The sequence below is a fragment of the Pomacea canaliculata genome, linkage group LG3 (genome assembly GCF_003073045.1).
Source record: "Pomacea canaliculata isolate SZHN2017 linkage group LG3, ASM307304v1, whole genome shotgun sequence".
In the NCBI taxonomy this organism is placed as follows: Eukaryota; Metazoa; Mollusca; class Gastropoda; order Architaenioglossa; family Ampullariidae; genus Pomacea; species Pomacea canaliculata.
In genome coordinates this window covers 5,414,909-5,437,076 of record NC_037592.1, presented here as the reverse complement: position 1 = coordinate 5,437,076, position 22,168 = coordinate 5,414,909, and the positions used below count along the sequence as shown (strand labels likewise).

The 22,168-nt window shown below is 40.7% G+C and overlaps 2 protein-coding genes across 11 annotated transcripts in view; both read right to left on the bottom strand.

Moving 5' to 3' along the window:
- Positions 1 to 2,822, bottom strand: part of LOC112560412 (MAP kinase-activating death domain protein-like) — a 78,658-nt gene extending 75,836 nt beyond the window's left edge. For 8 of the 10 annotated variants that reach the window (XR_003098530.1, XM_025232259.1, XM_025232262.1 and 5 more), the window contains exon 1: positions 2,674 to 2,822. The gene's annotated coding sequence lies outside the window, so the exon portion shown is untranslated. The remainder of the gene's footprint in view (positions 1 to 2,673) is intronic. The other 2 variants (XM_025232260.1, XM_025232261.1) reach the window with 1 other exon arrangement.
- A 1,101-nt stretch (positions 2,823 to 3,923) lies between these two features.
- Positions 3,924 to 21,344, bottom strand: LOC112560832. The gene is made up of 2 exons (XM_025232897.1): positions 20,352 to 21,344; positions 3,924 to 4,558 (listed from the first exon to the last, which is right to left on the bottom strand). Exons 1-2 carry the CDS (start codon positions 20,461 to 20,463, stop codon positions 4,218 to 4,220), a joined length of 453 nt encoding a protein of 150 aa, XP_025088682.1. The 5' UTR covers positions 20,464 to 21,344; the 3' UTR covers positions 3,924 to 4,217.
- Positions 21,345 to 22,168: the final 824 nt, after the last annotated feature.

Below are 22,168 nucleotides of genomic sequence, written 5' to 3'. Positions count from 1 at the left end.
AGATTTCAACCATCTGATAAGAATCTAAAGTTCAGATGAGTCAGTGAGTGCAACATGCGCTCCATCATAAAATGTTCATACAGCAGTGTTTGTGCTGGGTGATGGTTGATGATTATGCAAAAATACAGTTTTTCCTATCCCAGCAACATTTGGCATAAACAAAGGTCGCGGCTTATAGTCCGAAATATGTGGTATATGTATACACTAGGTCGCTGTTAGTTGCCCAGGACAAAGAAAGTCTTCTGAGATGGCATAGATGATGAGAGAGAGGAATGGATGGGAAAGGAAGAGAGTTCCGTGGCGGATGACAGCACATCAATTATCTCCCACTGCACATGCCCAAGTTGTGGAACTTGAGATGCCAGCCTCCCAATCCAGGGACCACAAGTCTTGTACTGTTTGACTCCACCCATAAATAATCTTGACTCAGTGATGAATAAGACCAAAAGTTTTAATATAATCACAGCTGGAAGAGTTGGTGGCAGAAATCAACCCCGACGCGATCGGTATCTGAAGAGGGACGACAGAATCGCGCATTCTTGTGTTGTTATTAGTCATTACCCTTTATCAGTAAAAAAAAATATAAAATCCCATTTTCACATTTCTGCCCACCCATGTCTCTGGCTGTTTCGAGCCAGTAAAGGGGTGGATATAGTAACTGAAGTTTGCAATCGAAAATATCTGAATTTGCGCCACAAAGAGGTGGACGTAAAATACTTCTTGAGCAGAAAAAGTCCATAAAACTGTGTTGCACAATTATCAGAAAGACAACCGATAAAATGGACTAGGAGAGGATAATGGCAATGGCTGATCATAGTCGAGGATGATAATGCAGATGACGAAATCATATCGCAGGCAGTTCAACCGAGCTGTGTCCTCTGTTTCTCAGTGATAACGACATGAGTTTAATGTCATGGTATTTTTATTTACGGATTAATGTCAGGTTGGTCTTGGAAACACAAGTTTCCAGGATTTATATATGATTAATTCTAGCAATATGCATATAGATGACCATGCCTTAGGAATCTTTGATGAATTCAGGATTGCCTCTGGATACGATATATGTCTATGCATCTTTATTCAGACTTTTCTCGAGAGGTTATTTTGCCCAGTATTGCGAAGAAAGGACAAAGTGTAGGGTAAATAAGTCAGACTTTCAGATATTTATTTCATGTTATTTTTATCTGCTCAGACGATAGGAAAGGAGAAGGCCTCTTCGATTCCTGCTTGGTATCAAATATTTTACGGACGAAATTGTTTGAGAATCTGATCGCAATCAACAAAGAGTGTTGGCAGCTCGATGTTCATGGATTCTGTGCCTCTGACAAAGCTAAAGACATTATATTACCTAGTCTCAAAGCCTCTCCCATCCATACGACTCCTTGTTCCGTTGTAACATATCTCTTGCCTCAGTGTCCTGTGGATTCCAGTCAGTACTAGCATCATCAACCTATCTTCTTCTCCAAGTGTTTTGTGGGGGCTGTTGTTTATCGGTTGTTTAAAATATCTAACCAATATCCCAGTGAACCGAAGAATTATCGCTGATTTTTTTTCTTTTTTTTTTTATCGATATCCCGCAAAACTTTCTCTGTTTACTCATAGACTTGTGCAGATCACAATATTTTTTTTTTTTTTTTTTTTTTGCTTATTTATTTTATATATTAGCGCGATGTGTTCAAATGGGCATTAATAGCATCATCACTGTATCTTACCATTTCTGAATTGAGTTCCCTACCTTAAATGGTAAAGAGGACGACAGTTAAAGTAAGTTTATAGATTTTTCAAACCTCTCTATTTCTTTCCGAATAATGGAGTCCAGACAGTACAGGTCGCTCAGTGTGAAAGAAAGACTAAAGGTCTTTAAAAGATTTTAGTCACTAAGGAGACAATCAGTTCCGAGGCAAAACTATCAGAATATATTTTACACTGTGCAAATATTGGCTTCAACACCACCACTAAATGTCATCACTTCACCGGGATTACAAAGCCTGCCCCACTTGCCCGTCGACTTTTTACCGACTCTTTGTAGGTCAAGAAATTATAAAGGTTATGAAGAGACAAACAAACTTTTATGTGTAGCAAACCAGAGATTAGATAGACTGAGAGATTGAAACCTTTGATACTGCCTACATCCACACTGAACCAGAAACCTGTTATCATATCAGAAAGATAACCTTGGACATGTACAACTTCTTTAAGATTTGAGAGAAGATGCCTTGTTAGGAAGGAATGAGTTTATTTCTGTATGGTTTGAACTCCAGTTATTGTTTTCATTTGCTCTCGTATCACTTTAGTTCTTTCTCTCAATGGTATTTTTTGAAAATGTTTAAATTTGGGCTTACCAGTGTAAACAAATATCATAATTGTGTTAAAATTGTTAAAGTTTGTTTTCATGGCTACATAACACGTTGCAGGATATTCCTTCCGAAGAAAAAAAAGTCCATACAAAGAAAAGTAATTTTCTCTAATAACGGACTGAATTGATATCTGAACAACGTGAACACAAACTTTGTTTTGTTGTTAGTTGTGACTGGTCATATTTTAATCCTTCAATGTTGAATGTCGACTGTGTTTATAATCATGATGCAACGTCCTTTCGCAACTTTTGTGGATGTTTGGTCTCTCTGCTACTATCCTGCAATGGTTGTATACTTTTACGGTCTACATACTCACTCAGTCTGGTTGAGGTTCAAACCGAAGTTTGTGATGAATGTTTCCAAATCCTGCCGTTGGTCAGAAGGGTGGATGATTGTAAGTGTGTATGGACGACACAGTTGCAGAGATCTTACTTTTCAACTGTCTGTATCACAGCCATCATCAATTTTCAAACAGTATCAATTTATAGATATACGTAAAATTAGTATCAAGATGATTGATAAGAGCATCAATCAGTTGATTATTCCAATGCCTTCGTAAAAACCAGCTGTGTTTGCCTCCAGTTCTGGAGGGAAAAGTCTTATTTTATTAGTCACTTAATCTTGGTGTAAACACCGACACACCATTTACAGAAAAATAATATCAATGCGTTTTGCTAGTATCTTTTTTTAAATTTTTCAGGATCATCAAATCGCACTTTTACTTTTGCTGACAGTTTATTATATCTACCTTTATATTGTACAGGCAGGGCTTCTGCTAAGACTAAATTCTTTGGGGTCCCAAGGACCCCTTCTTCAGATTTTTAAGGGGTCCCTGTTCTTCGCCCAAATTAGAATGGGACCCCATTGACGAAAATTGAAGGGGTCCTCCGAACTTTTACGTACTGTACGCAATTTTTTACTGTATGCAATTTTTTGCGTAAGCAGAAGCCCTGGTACAGGTAAGATAATTTTTTAAGTATTCTTTGCTGGTGCTTCCAGCTGCCTACACAATAAACTTTCAGACGCTCAGACCGATCATTTTATTGAGCTCAGCAAGCATAAATCCTTTTCTTCACAATTTTTATTGTCTGTTGATATGGGATGCATTACAGCTGTCTATATTGCCTTCTCATGCCTACCAGTCTGATATGGAGGTCAATCTGTTCTGTTTATGACTGTCTCTTCTCTGTGCCAGCCATCGGACATACAAGATTGACAATTCTTCCTTTCAACGGTTGCAGTATGTAGGTTTATTTTCTTGTTCCTATTGTAATTTTTCAAACATTAATTACTGTATAATTAAGCTATACTTTAGGTAAGTCGGAAGATTTACTTTCTCTGTAATTTTCTTAACAGACAAGCACCTCTCTCTCTCTCAGTCGTTCACTCTGTGTATTCTCTGGCTGCTTCAAAGCTTCATTTATTTTTATTTATTTTTGCATTGTTGTGTCCTTGTTTCCTTGGCCTGAACTGTGCGTGGACCTTCCATTGGAGGGACAGACATGATTATATTAGTTTTCTTTTCCACTTTCGCTCATAGTAAACAGAATAATGAAACGTGAATAGGAAAGACATAAACGCCTCGTGTAAGAAAGAAATCAGAGTTAAAACGGTTCATACACATTGCAACGGAGGTGCACAAAATAACGGATGTCTGTCAACAAGCTTTGTATGCAGTGTCACGTGACCGGTGGCAGTCGTGCAAGTAGAGGTCACTCAGTGTTATTTTTTCTATTCGATCCAGTTTAAGGTCACTTCTGCCCAGTCCCGCTGACGTTTTGTAGTCCTTGCCGAGGGTGAGGGAGGTTCTGGATCGAGTCCCGGTTGCCGCTTGCAGTAACGCCGAGAGCGAAATGGCCGTTAGTGGAGGCCCTCGTCGCGCAGGTTCTCCATGATGGCATCGTAGATGCTTTTCATCAGGTCGTAACATTCCAAGACCGAGATGTGTTCCGGACACAAAGCATGCGCCGTGGTGGGTGTCCTGGAAGCAAAGGAGGCGGTGTCTGTGGAGGATGCTCCTCGCTTGCCGATGTTCCTCATGGACACGCGGTCTGATTCTTCGGCGGCCTTCCGGAGGAGGGCGTAGACTCGTAGGTATCTGTAGAAGCAGGCGACATCAGACATATTAGGCGGGCAAATCGACCACACGTCCACTTCCGTCGAAGCTCTTTTAGGGAAACTTGGAAACGACACATCGAAATCTGAAACAAGCAAAGCGCACAAATTATGAATTTATATTTATTCTATCTCTCTCTCTATTTCTCTATTTCTCTCTCTCTCTCTCTCTCGTTGCATTCTATGCAACCTATATACAAAATTTTGTTTTTAGCAGTTTCAGTATTTTTTATATCACTTTGTATACGTTTTCCGACGGTCTTATGTGGAAAGGCAGGTGACCTCTCATTTAATTTTATGAGTTTTGAGGGTTTTTTTTCCTCTTTGCTCACCCGCTGCTCTTTTTTCTGAAAGAATTAAAGTTAAATCTTACAGATTGTTTACTGACAGGATTGGCACACCAAGATTGAATGTATCCAACGTTTAAATTTTATTTAGTAATTGCTTAAAATGTGTAAGTCTCAAATAGAATGCATATTCGTTTATTAAAAAGACATTAGGTTTGGGATAGCTAATTTGAAATTCCATTACTCCATTAACAACACTTTTTGTAATGTTAATTTTATTATGGTAATAAATCATTCTAAATTCATTTGTCTTTGACATGCGGACAATGTATCCTGGGAAAGTTCTGTAAATAGCCTTGCTTGTAAATATTCTGTAGGCTTTAGAGGATTGCGCGGTGAGTGGCGGGGGTGAAGTGTGAGGGAGGGAGAGAATAGAGGATGGGTTAAGCGAGAATCCTGCCACGAATGTTTGTGTCTGCAAGTGGTTTAGGACTGACCCCCTTCCCACTTCCCCAAAAACCACACGGAAGTGACAAAGTGACTAGGTCCGAATAGTTATCTAGAACAACAGTTGTTTGTTATTACAAATATTCATGTGTAGTAACCTTACAAGGTACAAACAAATAAAACTCGTAAACAATCAAAGAAACAAAAGTAACAATTCTCTTCTGGATGTTAAGATTTTCTTTTCTGAATCCGTTAACCGGCTGTACTGATTTGTGAAATACTGGTTGGAAATTGTGGTTCATACCTTTATCCTAAATATATTTCAAGAAAAACAAGATAATAAAATTCTCTAAAAGAAGGTTACATTCGCGTGCGTAGCATTCAGTGGACTAGAGAGAGGCCTTTCGCCTATTATTATTTCAGAATTTTTTTAAAATGTCAGAAAGCTGCATTATTATTACAGGTTACAAAAATTCGTCTGACATAAAGAAGAAAAAAAAACAACAATCCACTTCGTCTGCCTTTTTAGGGGATGACTATTTAAAAATGTCAGACGTCTAAAGGATATTGTCTTTGTCTCCTTTGCTGATCATTTATCTATTTTTCTTGTGAAATCGCTACAGTTGCCCTTTGTGTCTCTTTATCCTTACATTCGACGGGTCTCGTTTAAGTTCCCTAATTCCAGTGTCCTTTTTGAAGGCCATAATGAAGGGAAGTAGAGATACCTAATATGTCACAATTTGACCTCACTGTAGGGTCCTTCGAAGCATTTTTCCTAACCAAAGGCGCATTGTAGGTGTTTTTCGACAGATGAAAAAGATGGCGGGTTTTTTTTTCTGGGAAACGTCAACTTCATAATCTGTTAGCCCTGAGGAAAAATGACAATTCGGAGTAAGTGAGCTTTTTGCCTGTTTAGGGTCTTTATTTATTTTAGACCTTCGCCATTCATCATCAATAACAGGGATAACATTGTCGGCATTTTCCGCTTTCTTGACAGATCGGCAGGTGACACCTCGCAGACATGGGCTTTATCGCGGATTTTTTAAATAAGCTCAAGGATTCTCTTACTTCTGTTGAACTCGCTGCTGTGCCCGACTGAGAGTTGACACATCTATAAAGTGTGCCACAACATCCGGTCCAAGACAAATAATGAGTAGTTTCCATATGTCAACACTTTGTCTGGGGTGTCGATCAGTTTTGATGTTAACATTCACTTTACCCACAATCTTCGATTTTAAAGATTTTTTCTTTCATATCAGGTTGGTTTTTGTTTTTTTGTTGTTGTTTTTTTTTTAAAAAAAATGCTTACTAAGTATGATGCTGAGCTGTAGAAACTTTTATTATTTCTTTCAAGTGTCGATGAGGACTAATGTGATCCCTGTCATGCAGCCCTAAATCCCATCCTTTGTTTTTAACTGTCTTCACTGTCAGTGAAATGTATTATATTATTAATGTATTATATTAAGCCAGCTGCAAGATGTTGGAGAAGTAAGGACTTCAGTAGGCGTCCTGTGTGAACCGTCCAAATGTTAAAGAACAATATGTCACAACACTTCCTCCTGTGGGAGTTATCCTGCTCCAAGACATTTCTTTATTACTCAAATAAAAATGTCTTTGTGTCTAGAATAGGTTTTATGTTTCTGGGAGAAAGCACCTTCGTCACCCACGTCTCTCCTATCCTCCACCCACCATCGACTAGTTGCTGAAGCAGAACACTTGACGAGGTAGAGCCTGAGGATACAGATTCCAGTAAGACACTCCTCAATGTCTGGAACTGGGGAAAAAATGTGCCTACCTCCTGTCATTTGTGGGCATCACGGTGACTGTTGTGTCCAGGGACAGAGTGCAGATGACTGGGAGAAAGAATGTGCACGTCCACAAAGGAACTGGACAATTCATGGACAAAACATCATCCGCGTTAATAATTCAGACATTAGAGGATGTGGATTTTGGAGGGTGGAGAGATGAGAGCGGGGAAAGAGGCTGGTAGGGCTAACTTTGAATTTGAAGACGGTCCTGAACTTTCTGGCCTTAGCTCAACTTTCACAGAATCGGAGGCATCACACTTCAGCTGTCATCCAATGAAACATTGTTTGAAATCTCCACATCCGAAAGGTCAGGGTTCCGAAGCGTTTCTTATCTACCACAATCTTTTTTTCAGAAATAACAATGGGGTGTGTTTAAGTTAGAAATCTGAGAACGGTAGAAGTACTGTAAAACTTATATATATATATGTGAGATAGGAGAGAGAGAGTTTTACTTGTTTGAGAGTGTGTTTGCTTGTTGGAGAGAGTGAGAGAGAGAGAGAGAGTGAGAGAGAAATGACACCTTTATTTACGAGGATAACAGAATAAACAAAAGTTACGCTTTTTTCATCTTCCCCTCGATCTAAGGAAAGGAAGCTAAAATACTACTGCTAAACAAAAGTTTTTAGAAATTAGGGATAATTAGTATATTAGTATAAAGATGGGGGTTGACAAGGATTTGTGACTAACGAATAAATAACATATGGTGAATGTTAATATTTTTCATTGTTAGTAATGCGTGTTCACGTGGGTGGAAAGAGTGAGAGAGGGATGAGTGGGGAGGAGTCTCGGTTGCGACTTTAAGGAACTCATTTCCGTCATTTGGTTTACAAGGCTGTAGACAGGCCGTTAGGCAAGTCTGTGATGTCAGTGGATCAAGTGCAGTCTTGTCTGTCCCCTGAGAAAGATGGAAAGTTTGAAGCTCATTTACAAGCTTCAGGGTACTTAGGATTTCTTAGTAAGTCATCAAGTACGAAAAAATGACTCAGACCTTGTGTCTATATGTCTCTCTACATTTCTTCTCTCCCACCCACCTCATAAATCTTTTTATTAGTTTTCCTCTTATCTTTCCTGTACGAATGGCTGCCGCGTCTACCTGTGTGATTCCCCCTATCCCCGCACCATCCCCGATGATCTGTATCTGTCAAGGGACAACTGACTGAAATTTTACTATTGTATTTCGTCGTTTAGGTGGAAGTTGGAATTTCCCGAGGATTCGATTCTTAGAAACATCCGAAAGAAATTTAATGCAAAATAATCTGAACAAAGCAGAAGCTTTTAGCTTTTAATAGATGTTGGCGTCGCCTGAACTATCGCCCGGTCAGCCCCGAGTAAAGGATAATACCAGAGCTCTGCCGCCATTTGTAAGCAGTCAAAGAGACAGACCATGGACAGTTTAATTACTTTATTCCCCTGCCATGCCTGGAGTATAGGTGATCTGTCCTTGTCCTCAACTGCCTCATAATTTAAAAGAAATAACTAAAAGCTTTTGTCGGACGGTTACGGTGGAGGATCATCAAAAGGACCGTGGTGGGTGAGGGCATTGCTTTTATGAGACTGCGAAGGACAAAGACGAAACACGATAGGGAGGTGCGTATGGCATGGCGGATTGCATTAACAGACCGTTGGAACACAAGGTTGGAGAGAATATTTGTCGACATTGTAGGATATTTTATTTAAAAGGGTCACTACTTTCATCTCGGGATATTGTCATAGCAGCGGGAGAAAACCTAGTCTCAAGCAATCAGCCAGTTAGAAGACTGTTGTGTCTAATTCTTCTAATTATAAGTCTCTCACACAGAAAAAAATGGAACGATGGAGTGGGGGATGGGAAGATATATATATATATATAAATGAAGAGAATTATTCATGAATACCCATTTGACAGAGTTTAAACGTTTCAGTGCTCTTATAAAGATAATTAGGTGTTTCAGATTTCCTCTTTCTTTCGTTCATTCTTACTTTGTACTACTTCCCATCTTTAGTTTCTTTCATATTTTTGAATCACTCTCGTTATCTATTGGTGCACCACATCAATGCCTTGTCTTTCATAGTTCGATTTTTACATCTTTCTCGCTTGGCGAGAATTGTAGTCATGCGCCCGGTCCCCCTTTCTCCCTTTTGGTTTCACACAGTGAGATGACTTTTCTGGAAGCAATGTCAGACTTCACAGCATCAAGAAACTTGCACAATATGAATTATAGCTGAATACGTTAATCAGAATAGAGTTGGCTATCTGAAGTTTTTTTCTGTCCCCCCAAGGAACTGGACTGAAAAGGGGACACCAAAAAAATATGACAATGGCAATGACAATGACAATGACCACTTTTATTAAACCCAGGGGGCAATCATACTCGTAAATGTGCTCAGATAGTACTAGTTACAAGATAAAAACGAGGACGAGATCAGTATAAGGTTCTGCATCCTATAAAACTTAAAAACAGAGCTCAATTAAAGAAGTTCTCTGCCAGTACAGGTTCTGGTCGGGACAAGATGCAGGACGCATTTGTGAAAGTTTGCTGATCAATGCTCACTCCCCCACCTGACACCAGTTACCTTTGAACATATATTGACAATGCTGTTCAAACTGTTCTTATCATGGACTGCAGAACCAGCACACAAAGGGAACAATAAAAGACTTTCAATGAATGACTGATAAACGATCAAAATCACTTTGTTGACTGAAAACTGTTCAGTGAAGATGTTGTAACCTTTGCTGTCCGCGCTTAAGACGCCGTGTAACATGCTGCTCAACATATTTAATATGCTGCCTGAGGCACAGTATGGAAGATTAGATTAGATATAATTGTTTAAAGATCGGAACGAACAAGAGAATCCTATTTTACAAAAGACAAAAAGCTGTTTTTTCGTGTTTTCAGGGGAAAGCGTTATGTCATTCCTCTGATCGCAAGTTCTCGATATTTTGACAATAGAACGAGAATTGCATTTTCAGTAATTTTATTTTTCGATTTCGTATGCCGGTTCACACGCACACACATCTTTCTGAGGGAAATTCAGAGTCCAAAATGTTATCAAAGAGAGAGAAAGAATTTAAATTGTCACCTCACCGGCATAATATTGTCATTCATAATAAAGAAGATTTATTTGCCTGCCTGTGTATAGGGCAGCAGTTGGTTGTAGCTGTAAGTTATTATGTGGACGAAGCTAAAATTGATGCCTGATTAAACATCACCTTGACATTTTTATCCCTTTGTAACTTTATATGTCAGACAATTTCTCAGGTAGCTAGTGTAGATTAGAAGGGACATTCAGGAAACAGCGTGAAGAGACTACAATGCGCGGGTTTCTTCATTTTCAGTCCCTATGCTTGTGACAAAAAGCACGAGGAATAATGTGATATCTCTAGAATGCGTAGAGACAAAACAATTCCTTGCTACAAACAAGTCAAATAAATAAAAGTGCTTTAGGCAGCGCTTTCATGGAATTCATGATCAGTATCGGCGATTACAACTGCACTCAGCCTCCCAAAATAAACGGAAAAAATACTTTTGTTTTCTTATAGCGAAATGCACTTGCGAATGGGTTGCATCAATTGCAAACTGTTATAATGCCGAATAATTCCAGATTTTATTTGAAGATATAATAAGTAATGTCTTTTATATGCGTGGACATGTATGGCGTGCATTAAGAAAGCGCACACCACGACAGAGAGAGAGAGAGAGGACGAAGGTGGAAGAGTGTGAGTGAATGATAAGAGAGAGAACGGAGAGAGTGAAAGCATGAGAGGAGATCAGAGGGAATGTGGAAGGACGTCAGAGAGAGATTGGGAGTAGAAAGAAAGAAAAGAGAAGAAATAGCGAGTGAGAAAGTGCAAGAGAGAGGGAAGAGTCAACTGAATACAGATATGATCGGCTTTGGAACAACAGCAATAATAATGATGATGATGATGTCTGTATTAACGGGTAGTCATGAGCTCAGGACACACGCGACATCGGTCTTCTATTTTATTCTTTAATTTCCTATATTATAGCGCACCTGTGAAGAAAGGACGAAGCTTCTAGAAACTAGTGATCGAGAAGCAGAAGTAAGCTAGTGATGCGAAGGGAACTTGCGAATGAGGAAAGGCAACGCTGTTGTCCAGTTTATAAAACAACACAACAAATAAATAGAAGAGTGCTTGGTAGGAAACAGTCACAGTGCAAGTAAATGCTGGCGGGATCAGATATGAAACCAATTACAACAATGGGAAGAGGACATGTGACCGCGGAGTGATCCTCTGCATTGCTGCATTCTGATTGGTCAGTAGACCAAATAGTTCGGCAAATAATTCCTATTTCCACGTCAGTCTGCCATAAAATTTGCACTTTCGAACTCGAGAATATTTCAGATTTCGAGTTAAATGTTTCGGAAGTTTTTTTTTTTTTCACACGCAAATTTACCCAGGGTGTTTTCATTGCGAGCGGAGGTAAAAATCTTGCCATCTTTCGCCCTGGTGTGCAACGGTGTACATGCACCAGCCGGATGCTTATTAAATGGGAATTACATTCCCTGGCGATAGTCCGCGAGCACATCGGAGACGGTAATTTGCTGTCTGTGACACAAAAGCCTGCAAACTGTTGCCCGGAAATAGTGCACCGAGCGACAGAAAGGGTGACAACGACACCAAGCATCCGATATCATCAAAAGATCTTCAATGTAGACAAACAAACAAAAATGATCGATCATCCCTTTAAACGGTTACCCAGCACATCAATGAGCCAACCTGCGGGCCAGAAATCAGGTGTCAAAGGCAGAACGGACATGGTGGATTGACTTGAAGGGTGACTTCTATTTAAATTTCGTCTTTAAGGACTAGCCAGAGAGCAAACTTATGTGCAGATAATTTTAAAAAAGGATGCTAACTCCCTAAATCTGAACTAAAAACTGTTCCAATGGCAAGGTACAAGCGTTCGGGGAAAAGTCAAGAATTTATTTCCCGTGGACAGTTTATTTGCTGATCGGACAATGGCTCATCCGTTTATACCCGAAACTCTCGCACGAGTCATCAGTAACATGAGCTTATGTTAATCAAACGAAAACATTTCTAAAAAAAAAAAAAAATAAATAAAGAAAGAAATTTTGTAACAAACTATAGTGGTTTACTTCTGTCTGAATGTCGGATAAAGAAAAAATGTTATAGGACCAAGATATGAGAAAGAACGCATTTCCTCAGTTTTTCTCTAATTTTTTTTTTTTTTCGGCAGAATCATCGAGGCTTGAGAATCAGATGAAGAGGGCAGAGACGTAAAGGAACGTACAAAGAATATGTCTAACATACGAGAGGGTGGTAGGATTGATAATATAGAAACAAATGGCAGACATTTTATAATCTATTCATTGAAGGAAGGGGAACCAATCACACTTTGCAAGTAAAGAGGACCTTCTTGGTTGCACTGAAGATGATCATAGCAACATAGTTCAGCACTCTCCGAATTTCTAGAAGATGATCTAGAATGCCAGCGAGATATTAGTTCCTGTAGTCAAGGCGAGATAGAACTAGACAAGCAAGAATGTTTTGACCAAAAAAGTGAAGTAGTGACTGATTGTACTGCATAGTTCCTAGTCCACAAGCTGGCAAGCCTTGTAAGATTCTTGGGAGCGTTATTCCAATACAAACAAGCTTGGTGACAGCTAGGTTTTAAAGTAGAGTACATAAGTTTAAAAATTAATAAAAAGAGAAAGATAATATGAGAGAAATTCCCGAAGGAATAAGAAACACAATCTAGACCGAGGGTAATTATAAAAAAAAATTAGGAGTTTCTCGCTAAGTCAAAATTACTGAGTCGCGCGAGAGGTGTGAGAGAGAGAGAGAGAGAGAAAAAAAATACCCAGCGCCAAGGGAAGAAGACTTCTCTGCCGTTTGTGGCAGAGTTAATTGTGCTTGAGAAAAGTCAATTACAGGAATGTTAAAGTAAAGTACGTGTGTCATTTTCTGGAAGTTGAATGTTTCCTCTCGTTAACACTCACTAAACAATATTTCGCCTTGAAATAGTCAATCTCCCTTTACATATTATCTGCTGCTTTGGCAAACACAAGATTTCATAGAGAGAACTTTACAACTTTATAACGAGGGCCTTCAAGCACAGACAGAACCATTCTCAGATGCCCAGCAAAATTCTTTTTGCAGACAAGAAAATAAAAAGATGTTTCAAAGGACATTGTGGAGAGTCTAGAGACTACAATGGCAACTTTCCCTAGTTAAACCAAAAAAAAGTATTGTAAAAAAAAATGAAAAGGCTTTCAGGGCAACCATTTCGGGTGAGAAAAGATCAAGAAAAGAAATATCCCACGAGGGATGATTCAGTGTGTCAGAGGGCCGAGTCTTTTTCATTCAAATAAACGGGCTCACGAGGAGCCAAGTCACAATCACCTCCTTCCGCTGGAGACACACCTGTAAGATAAAAATGTTCATCCCAGTTGATTAATTAGCAGAATATATTCACTGTCAGGTAATTGGTCTCGTGTCAGTGCTTGATTTATTTGGAAGGAAAAAAGTGCCTAATAACTAATATGGAGCAAACAGATTGAATGTTGTAATTAAACTTTGAATATTTTGATAGAAATAGGATTATACGTGATTAAATTAAGTTGATATATATTTTTTCCAATCAAATGTCATGAAGAAATTAGAAATTGTCCACAAATAGGTAACGAAGATATAAAGAGACGATGCGATGTGGAAAGAGCATGTATGTTCTAGGTATTCGGTTCATCTAGAAAAAAAAAGTGGAATCCATTCCAGATGCATGTGGACACATCTGTGATGCGCTGTGGTGTGTGGGCAGACGTGAGCTGACGCCATGTTTGACTTTGTGAGGTGCTTACCGTCAGCAGACGATTGCACATCGCCGGTACCCTGTGTACCCAGGCAGCTAGTCTTTCTCCCACCACACTTTGCCGAGCATGCCGATCTTTCTGCCTGACATTTAAATGGTCGTTTAGTGCAAAAAAGTATCGGGGTGTATCGGGTGACTACCTGTCCCCGCCATCTTAAGGTGAAGTCACACGATGATGTAGGTCTGCAAGGAAGAAAGTGCTCAGCGTGAAGGGCAAAGACTTCGATGCCAGACTAAGTTTCGTTAAACCGTGGAAATGTCAAGGGTCTCGGTTATTCACGCTCACAGCTACAGATGTATGGTGATTTGTTTTATTTCATGGCGACATTCATATATTCTTCTCGTTGCATCATCACAATTTTATTGTCACGTGCTTGGTTCTGGAGTATTCCACAGTGTTCAAGAGATGACAGATGAAGTATTTGCCTTTGACTGGGCAAGTTCCCTACTCCCAAGAGTCCTCTTTTGTATATGCATACTGTCGAGATGTTTTATTAAAAGTCCCTGATTCCGACCCTAAGTTTGACCCTCTTCCTACATAGTTGGTTAAATATTTGGCTGCTCTACATTTCATTTTTTGGCTGAGGGGAGGGATGCGTGTGTGGAGGGAATCGCCTACGCAGACGATAGAAATACTGCGAAGTGTATTTATTTAAGGAGTCAGCATACAACCGATAACAAGATCCAGGGAAAAGCTGTGTTCAGAGGTTCACTGGGAGAGGGGAGAGGGGGTGACTGGTGTTAACAGCCTCGCGACGACAGCGACGACAGCGACGACAGCGACGACACAGCTGTAGAGATCAATAAACCAACAGCCCGTGCAGGTGAACACCTTCTGCCCAGGTGTGGTGTCAATACTGCGCATGCGTCTTCACTGGGTCTCGGGTGACAGCGACGCGGTAAGCGTTGACGGCAGCGGCAGCGGCAGCGGCAGCGGCAAAAAAGTCGCGACAACAGAGCGCAGCTATGCGCGCGGATCGAAATGCAAGGAAATGGTTGACTTGGATGGAGTCAAGACATTCTTCTTCTGTTGTTACAAATGTTGCTAACAACATTCAGCTGACTGGCAACCTCGCCGTGTGATTTTTCGTGGACACTAACGTATCGCTTAGCATAAACTAACTCATCGTTTATCTATAAAGCATCACTTGGCGCACATTGAAACATCGCTTTAGATAACCCTAACTCTAACCCTCCCCAGTTCCTACGCCACTCAACGGTAAAGGTCAAACCATGACCTTATCAAGTCGCTGGTGAGTGAAGTGTTAGAGACCTTACTTGACTATTGTCTGGTTAAGAACGACCTTTAAACGCTAGGGTATGTTGCCCGGCTGACATTTATAAGGGGAAAAAAACCCCAACCGTGTATAGATATCTATAGAACCCTAAGTAAAAGTTACAGATACAGCTCTCGATATACTGGGAACAAGTGTGTTATTGTGTAAAGGGGTCGGCAAATGCCCTTAGAAAAAGTTAATAAAGCTTGTTTTACTTGGTTTTTTTCCTCCTGGGTTGAGAAGGCGGCAGTGAAAACATTGAAGTTACAGAGGATCGAAAACCCGACCTTTCTGTCGAGTCTGGCAATGTCATAAGTAAATGACAAGAATCGCAAGGCAAACAGATACAGAACACGCGGTATTCAAACAAAATGTAAAACAGATTACGGAACGACTCAACGGAAAAGGGTAAGATAGGAAAAAAAAATCGTAAACTGTTCTTTTTTAAACGTCTTTTTTTTTTCTTTCTTTCAGTCTGTGTGTATATATATATCTATCTGTCTGTGTGTGTCCTATTCAATTTGATTTTATAATTCCATTTAAAAACAGATGTAAAACTCTTAAAGCTGGTCATCGCAGAAATCAAATACTAGTGAAGAAATTGAGTCAGTGTTGAGATATGAAGTGAGATGGATTAGTAGGTAGGAGCAGAATGCTTGAGACAATTTATAACAGAATACGTTGACTTTGTACTGAATATGTTCACTGGGAGCCAGTGAAGTCCAGCAGGGATGTGATCGAATTTATACTTCCGGAAAAAAAGACAGGCAGCGTTGTTTTTGAACACGTTGAAAATGAAGATGGATGATACAGCCAGGAAGACGGGAGAGAAAAAGAGAACTGCATAAGTCAATGCGAGACGAACACACAGGTAGGAGCAGCATACTCTTGAAGAAAGTTGCTGGAGGGACCAAACACAACTCATCGACATTGCACGAGTGGCAGGGGGAGAGAACAATATGTGAAGTCTATGATCTATGATAGTGGATGTGAGAGTTCTGTCCCTTGGCGAAACAGACTGAGAGGATCGGCTCTCCTTGGTTTTGTTTTTGTTTTGTGGTTGTTCTTCGATTTGGATAGAAGTGTTGGACCGTCATCTTTACATGGGCTTCTGCTACGTTTTCTTCCTCTTGCAGCAGGACTGTATGTAATGTATATATAATGTTATTTGAAGTGCGAACTGTTTGGATCTGTTGGCCGGATTCCACTCCGCCATCTTCACTCGCTTCGGCAGAAACTTTGAGCTGCATTGAAGAAACTGAAGTGATGATCACCCTCTTGCGGTTTCATATGATAACATTTCTTAATATTCGCAAGATTACTCAATATCTTCTCAGTATTATCCTGATGTCACTAACCCAATTCTCTGGAGTCGCTTCCGTTAAATCTACATTATCGCCCTTTACTGTCGGAACGCAGCGATTCATCGCGTTGTTCTTCCTTCGACATCTTTGCTACTATTTTGTGATCTTGTTCTACATCTGTGTTACTATTTTGTGATCTTGTTCTACGTCTTTGTTACTATTTTGTGATCTTGTTCTACGTCTTCGTTACTGTTTTGTGATCTTGTTCTACGTCTTTGTTACTATTTTGTGATCTTGTTCTACGTCTTCGTTACTGTTTTGTGATCTTGTTCTACATCTTTGTTACTATTTTGTGATCTTGTTTTACGTCTTTACTTTTAGTTAACTTGTTCTACATCTTTATTACTCTTTTGTGACCTTGTTCATCGCAATGAGTCTGCCTTTGGCTGAGATATTGCGCTTTCTAAATTCTCAATTCTTCTTCTTATTAAATCGTCTCTTCTCACCCCTCTACCCCCGCACTGCCGCACCACACTTCAACACCTACTTCATGAACGCAGATGACGTTAACAAATGTCTCTCCCAACAAACACGATATTTGCGCCCTCTGCTGGTGATTCAATTTTTTGGGTTTATTTATTTATTTTTGCTTTCGCTTTTCTTCTCTCAGCCACTAAACATTCCAAAACCAACTTATCACGTGCGTTGATGCAATCCATGGCCGGCGGCTGCTTTTCTCCTCCCCCTTAGTGGGCTTGGCCACTGCGTTGTCGCTCGCATTCGCGCGGTTTAGCACGTGCCTCCTTTTCCCCTCATTATCTAGCATGCACTATCAAATATCTAATATCTAAATGCTAAATTATCTGGCAGAGCCTCGACAGTCAAAGTTCCCAAGACAACCTCAACTTCCGTGACGTAAACTGTTTTTTTCCCCTTAAATTAAATCCTTCTTTGTCATAACAGGAAGGGACGGAGACAGTTCGATTGAAATTTGCCCTGGAGGTCTAGCGTGCCCCACAGTTACAGACCGCCTTAACGTCAGATTGGGGTTTTCTCCGAAGTACGCTAGTTATGCCATATTGCGACGATTCCCTCTAACAGCATCAGTGCGTCTCGGAGCTGCAGCGACGCTGATGGGGTTCGTCGCCCCGTCGACGCAGTAGCCAGCTTCACCCGACGCCTACCGCGTGGGATTGACTTTGATCCCCTTTCCCCACCCTCATCCCCCCACAGGTCTCTGCTTCGGAGAGTGTGACAGGACGGGGGGGGGGAGTTGGGGGGACCTTGGTCGCACGAACTTCGGCAAACGGCTGGCGCGTCGGAGGCGGAGGCTGCGCCGACCATTCGTGACCTCAGTCGAAGTGAGTAGGAGAGAGGAATGGTCGAAATCGTGGGATCCTTCCATCTACCTAGACTGGACACTTGGTAGCTTCACGCTTCATTGGGTCAACAATGCTGTAATCATCATTTGGATACCAAAACGAGGATATTGCTGTTTCTAAATATATTTCCGACAGATTTGCGCTACTTATAACAAATACAAAAAGAATATTCACACCACATTATAGCAATGATAAGAGGTGCGCTGAATCCGATAAGTTGCGCTTGTTTTATGGAAGGTTGGATGTTAACAGGAGCTCTGTCAGTATCTCACCCGTATAAACCCTTTTTGTCATTGATTTTTTTTAAACTGGTAATTATGATGACGATGTTATAAACATTCTACATCTTTTTCTTTCTTTTTTTTAAACAAAAAAGAGATTGAGAAGAAGAAAGAATATTTCATGAATGTAAAGCTCACGTCTGGAAAGTCATAGCCTCTTCTTGTTGCTCATCAGAAAGCAACTTTTTTTTTTATAAGTGAATCCTCCCGCGCACGCGCAATCCGCTGATTGAGCGTGCAGGTGCCACCTGCCTCGTCATTTCACGAGATCTGTTCCTCTTTACGTCCACGTGACCTGTCTGCTTGCAAACCAGTTTTGGCGAGGTGGTCATTGTGATGGAGAAAACGCCAGACGGTGGCCGGCGCCCTCACACAACAGCTACACTCGGCGAGCCTCCCTGACTAATTCTGGAACTCTCGATCACTAATTAGGCGGCAGATGGGACAGAGAGAAACACACAAGACTAGACGAAAAAATAAAACTGACTGTAGGATAGGCTCAGTCTTTTGACAATTCCCAGAAAGCCAGATAGCAAGAAGGAAATCAGACAGACAACAAAGAGAGAGAGAGAAGGAAAACCGAAGGAAAGGAATAGACTGTAACACGTCATCACTAGTGCAGCACTAGTAAACAGAAATAACGAACAAGAATTAGATGAGATGGTTTGAGAGAAAAAAAGACCAAGGTTTAGTCTGGGGATGTGCAGTAGGGGGGATAGATATCCGGTAGATGAAGTTAGGTGATTTCTATCCTAATGATGAGCTTACACTTCCCGTGTTTTTTGCGGGTACATGTCGTGAGCCTGTGTAGCCTGGAGCTCTCTGCAGTTTTCAGAGAAATTGCAAAAGGCGCGCCAAGGGCTATTCTCGTTACTAGGCAACTGCAGAACTTAAAAAGTTTCTGAATACAATGGTAAAGTAAAGGATAAAGTCATCTTAAAAAAAAATCATCTTTCTTTAATGTAGGCTCGGACCCCGGGTTGAAACGAGAGAAAAGAGAGAGAGACGGACGGAGAAAGAGAAGAGAGAGAAAGAAATAAAATACGATACACATTTACTATCTCCCAAGAAAAATAAGTTGCATATTTAGATGTCGGAGCATGAAAATCACTTTAAGTAACATTATAATGAACATTACAATATCACTACTGCTCGACTCTCTTTTACACCCACACACAGAGCAGAAACAGAGGTAAACTAACCCTGGATCTTCCCTCATATGCTTTCCCTTTACTAGAATATTGCGCCCAACGGTCGGGTGGCAGTTCATTTTATTCAATGCCATCTTGAGATTGCTGAGGTGCAGGTTGGGTATGCTAGCCTTGGTGCCTACTAGGAATCTTTTACAGAACGCTGGTGTACAGGTACTTTGAATTTTGCGATGGAATTTTTCCTCGGAGCAGATAATTGCTGTTTTGAGACCTACTTGGTGCTGTGACTAAAACCTCCCCAGCATACGGGTACCTGATAACGAGGTGAAAATGTGACAGAAAGACTAGGCACCGCTCTCCAAATCTTTTGACACGGTGAACCACCTATAAACTCAGTGTCCATAAGGTCACCAGGCATCGAATCATTTACACGGAAAGAGCTACACGCATAATGAGGGGACACGTGGGAGAAGGTGATCGAGCGAGAGCTTGAACCTCAGCAACCAGGGACAGGTAGTGACAAAGAGCCCCAAGTTTAGGCGGCTAAAGATGCTGATAATGGAGGGAATGCGGTTTATTAAGGAGGGAATGGGAAAGAACAGACAAACTTTCTCCTGCTATTTTAACTATTCATTGTATTTTCTTAGAATTACAGAACAGTTTAATAGCTAAAATATATTTTATAAACAACTAACAAAATACAACTTTATTCATTGTAAGGCTTCGTCGGCGTATTAAATTAAGCTATTTATTAACTTTCTTTATCTTCATAAACTGCATTACCGTCTACCTAAATTGTGTTATCTCTCACTTTAGTACACAACAACGGTTTACAATTAAAACGTGTTCTTACTTATAAACGAACTGGAAGTGAACACAAAAGGAGATGCCCTTGTGAACATGTTGGACAGAAATGAGATACAGGCGAAACACATAAAGTGAAAAAGATAATAAATTCTCACGATTTCAAGCAGCAAAATAGTCCCAGTGTTTGTCTGATCCTCGCGTTTACTAAAGGAAAATAAACCATGTTTGTCTGATCGTCGTGGTTACTAACGAATATGAAGGAAGAGGTGAGCGAGAGAGAAAGAGAAAGGACAAACACTTACCTGGCAGGAGGTCGACATTCATTTCTGCCACAGACATGGCCCGACGACAAGGCACGTGGAGCGTAAGAACACAGGCAGCCAGCACTAGAATGACCTGTGACCTCGTCGTCATTTTCACGGACTTTGGATGGGGTACTCGAATGGCGGGTAGCGACCAGCGGCTTGATACGGGTGGATCACCACTAGCGTTCTCCCGGGTGGCGTGTGCAAATAGTCACCTTCAATTTTTACAATGTTTCGACAGACGGAGCAGTTGGCGGTTGCAGGCGGAGACAGAACTTTTCTCGTGTGGAATCGTCTGTTGACAGGAGATGCTATCGCTTCTAACAGCCAGTCGTCCTTTCAAAGAGACTTCTTTCGGTTGTGTAACAAAAAGTCATAAGCACTAAACAGCTGGATTGAATGATTAAACTTTCCTAACAAGTCCTGGAAATGTTTGCTGTGTCTATAATCATAAATATTTTGGCTCAGGATTTTTTTTCCTGTACAAAGTCTTTCTCCAGTTTATTGTCCCCTTACAATTAGTCACAAACTACAGCACAGGGTTAGTCGAGGTTTGCAAGGGGTTAGTTGGCAGCTGTGGGCAGTTTTCTTATAAGACTGACACTCTCTTGTCTCCGAATGAAATCGTAGTCCACTTCTGATCTTCCTCCGTCGCTGTTGTCGTTGACGTCTGCTGATGGTGATGCTGTCTCGCGCCGCACGTGCTGTCACCCAGGTACCGCGTGGCTGGGCGCGCGCGCGTTTTATCGGCGGGATGGCGCTGCGACAAGGAGTGAGGGTCGGTGTGGGTCTCAAGCCGCCAACGCCCACCCCTTTGTGTGGTCAGCACCCGACACAGGCAGAACTGAGCTTTTTAGAGTGGGAGTACGAGTAGGTCTTCAGGAAAGTTTTCAAGCTTCCAAAAGGCTTTGGAAAATTTAGCCTGCGTCACTTCCGTTGTTTAAAAAATGCAAAAAGACTTCCCTGTGTACTTAAACACAGTTTCTTATAAAGATATGCATTGCCCAAGTTTTTCTTGAAATTTTTCTGTAAAAATGTCCTTTAAAAAGGTCTGAAAATGTCTGTCTGATTTTTTTTTTTTAGAGGCAAGAAAATAGTGGGTGTCTTGTATCTGATTTCCATAATTTGAACTCTGGTTCACGAGTGGCTCTAGCACTTAAGGCTAATACCGGGATTGCTGTAGGAGAGTGGAAGGTATTTTTCCACCCACGTGCTGGTAACTGATTTCAACATCAGGAGTAGCAGCACCTGCTTAGAAACTGCCGGAAGTTTAAATATGATAAATAGCTTTGAAAATACTACGAAAACAAATTAATACAATGAACTGATTCCTGACCTTATTTCGAAATGGTCTTAAAATGTTTGGTTGTCTGAATAGATAAAAAGAGAGTCAGCCATCTTTAAACTGGAAAGTATGAGAAAAAAGTTAAGGAACCAGCAGATAAAAGGTTAACATAACACTTTGGTGTCGATGACCAGAGTAAAATAGCCACGGCTAGCTGTTATCGCATCTAGTTTTCTTGCCGATGACAGAATGTTTTCCCTTCAATGAACATTCCAGATGTTTAACTGTTCGCTGGTTCCGTTCTCTAGCTACCACTTCATAACAATCTTTTCCCCTTATTTTAACAACCACAACCATAATGTTGGCTACACACACTCATTCCACCTCCTTCACTCGCTCACAGACTCCCAGGAGCACAAAAAAGTTTGCCTCTGTTTCTTTTCAGATCCTCCCGAGGACTGCTCAGTTTTGTCTCAGGCTATCATCTCCTCATTCTGCCACAGAACCAGAAGACCAAATACACTTAGCT

What these genes read in the sequence shown, in the direction of transcription:
- LOC112560832 (XM_025232897.1), bottom strand. Translation starts at nt 20,463, where the DNA reads ATGACGACGAGGTCACAGGTCATTCTAGTGCTGGCTGCCTGTGTTCTT. An exon ending in GAATGTCGACCTCCTGCCAG is followed by an intron (nt 4,559 to 20,351) that starts GTAAGTGTTTGT and finishes TGCTTGTTTCAG; the next exon opens with ATTTCGATGTGTCGTTTCCA.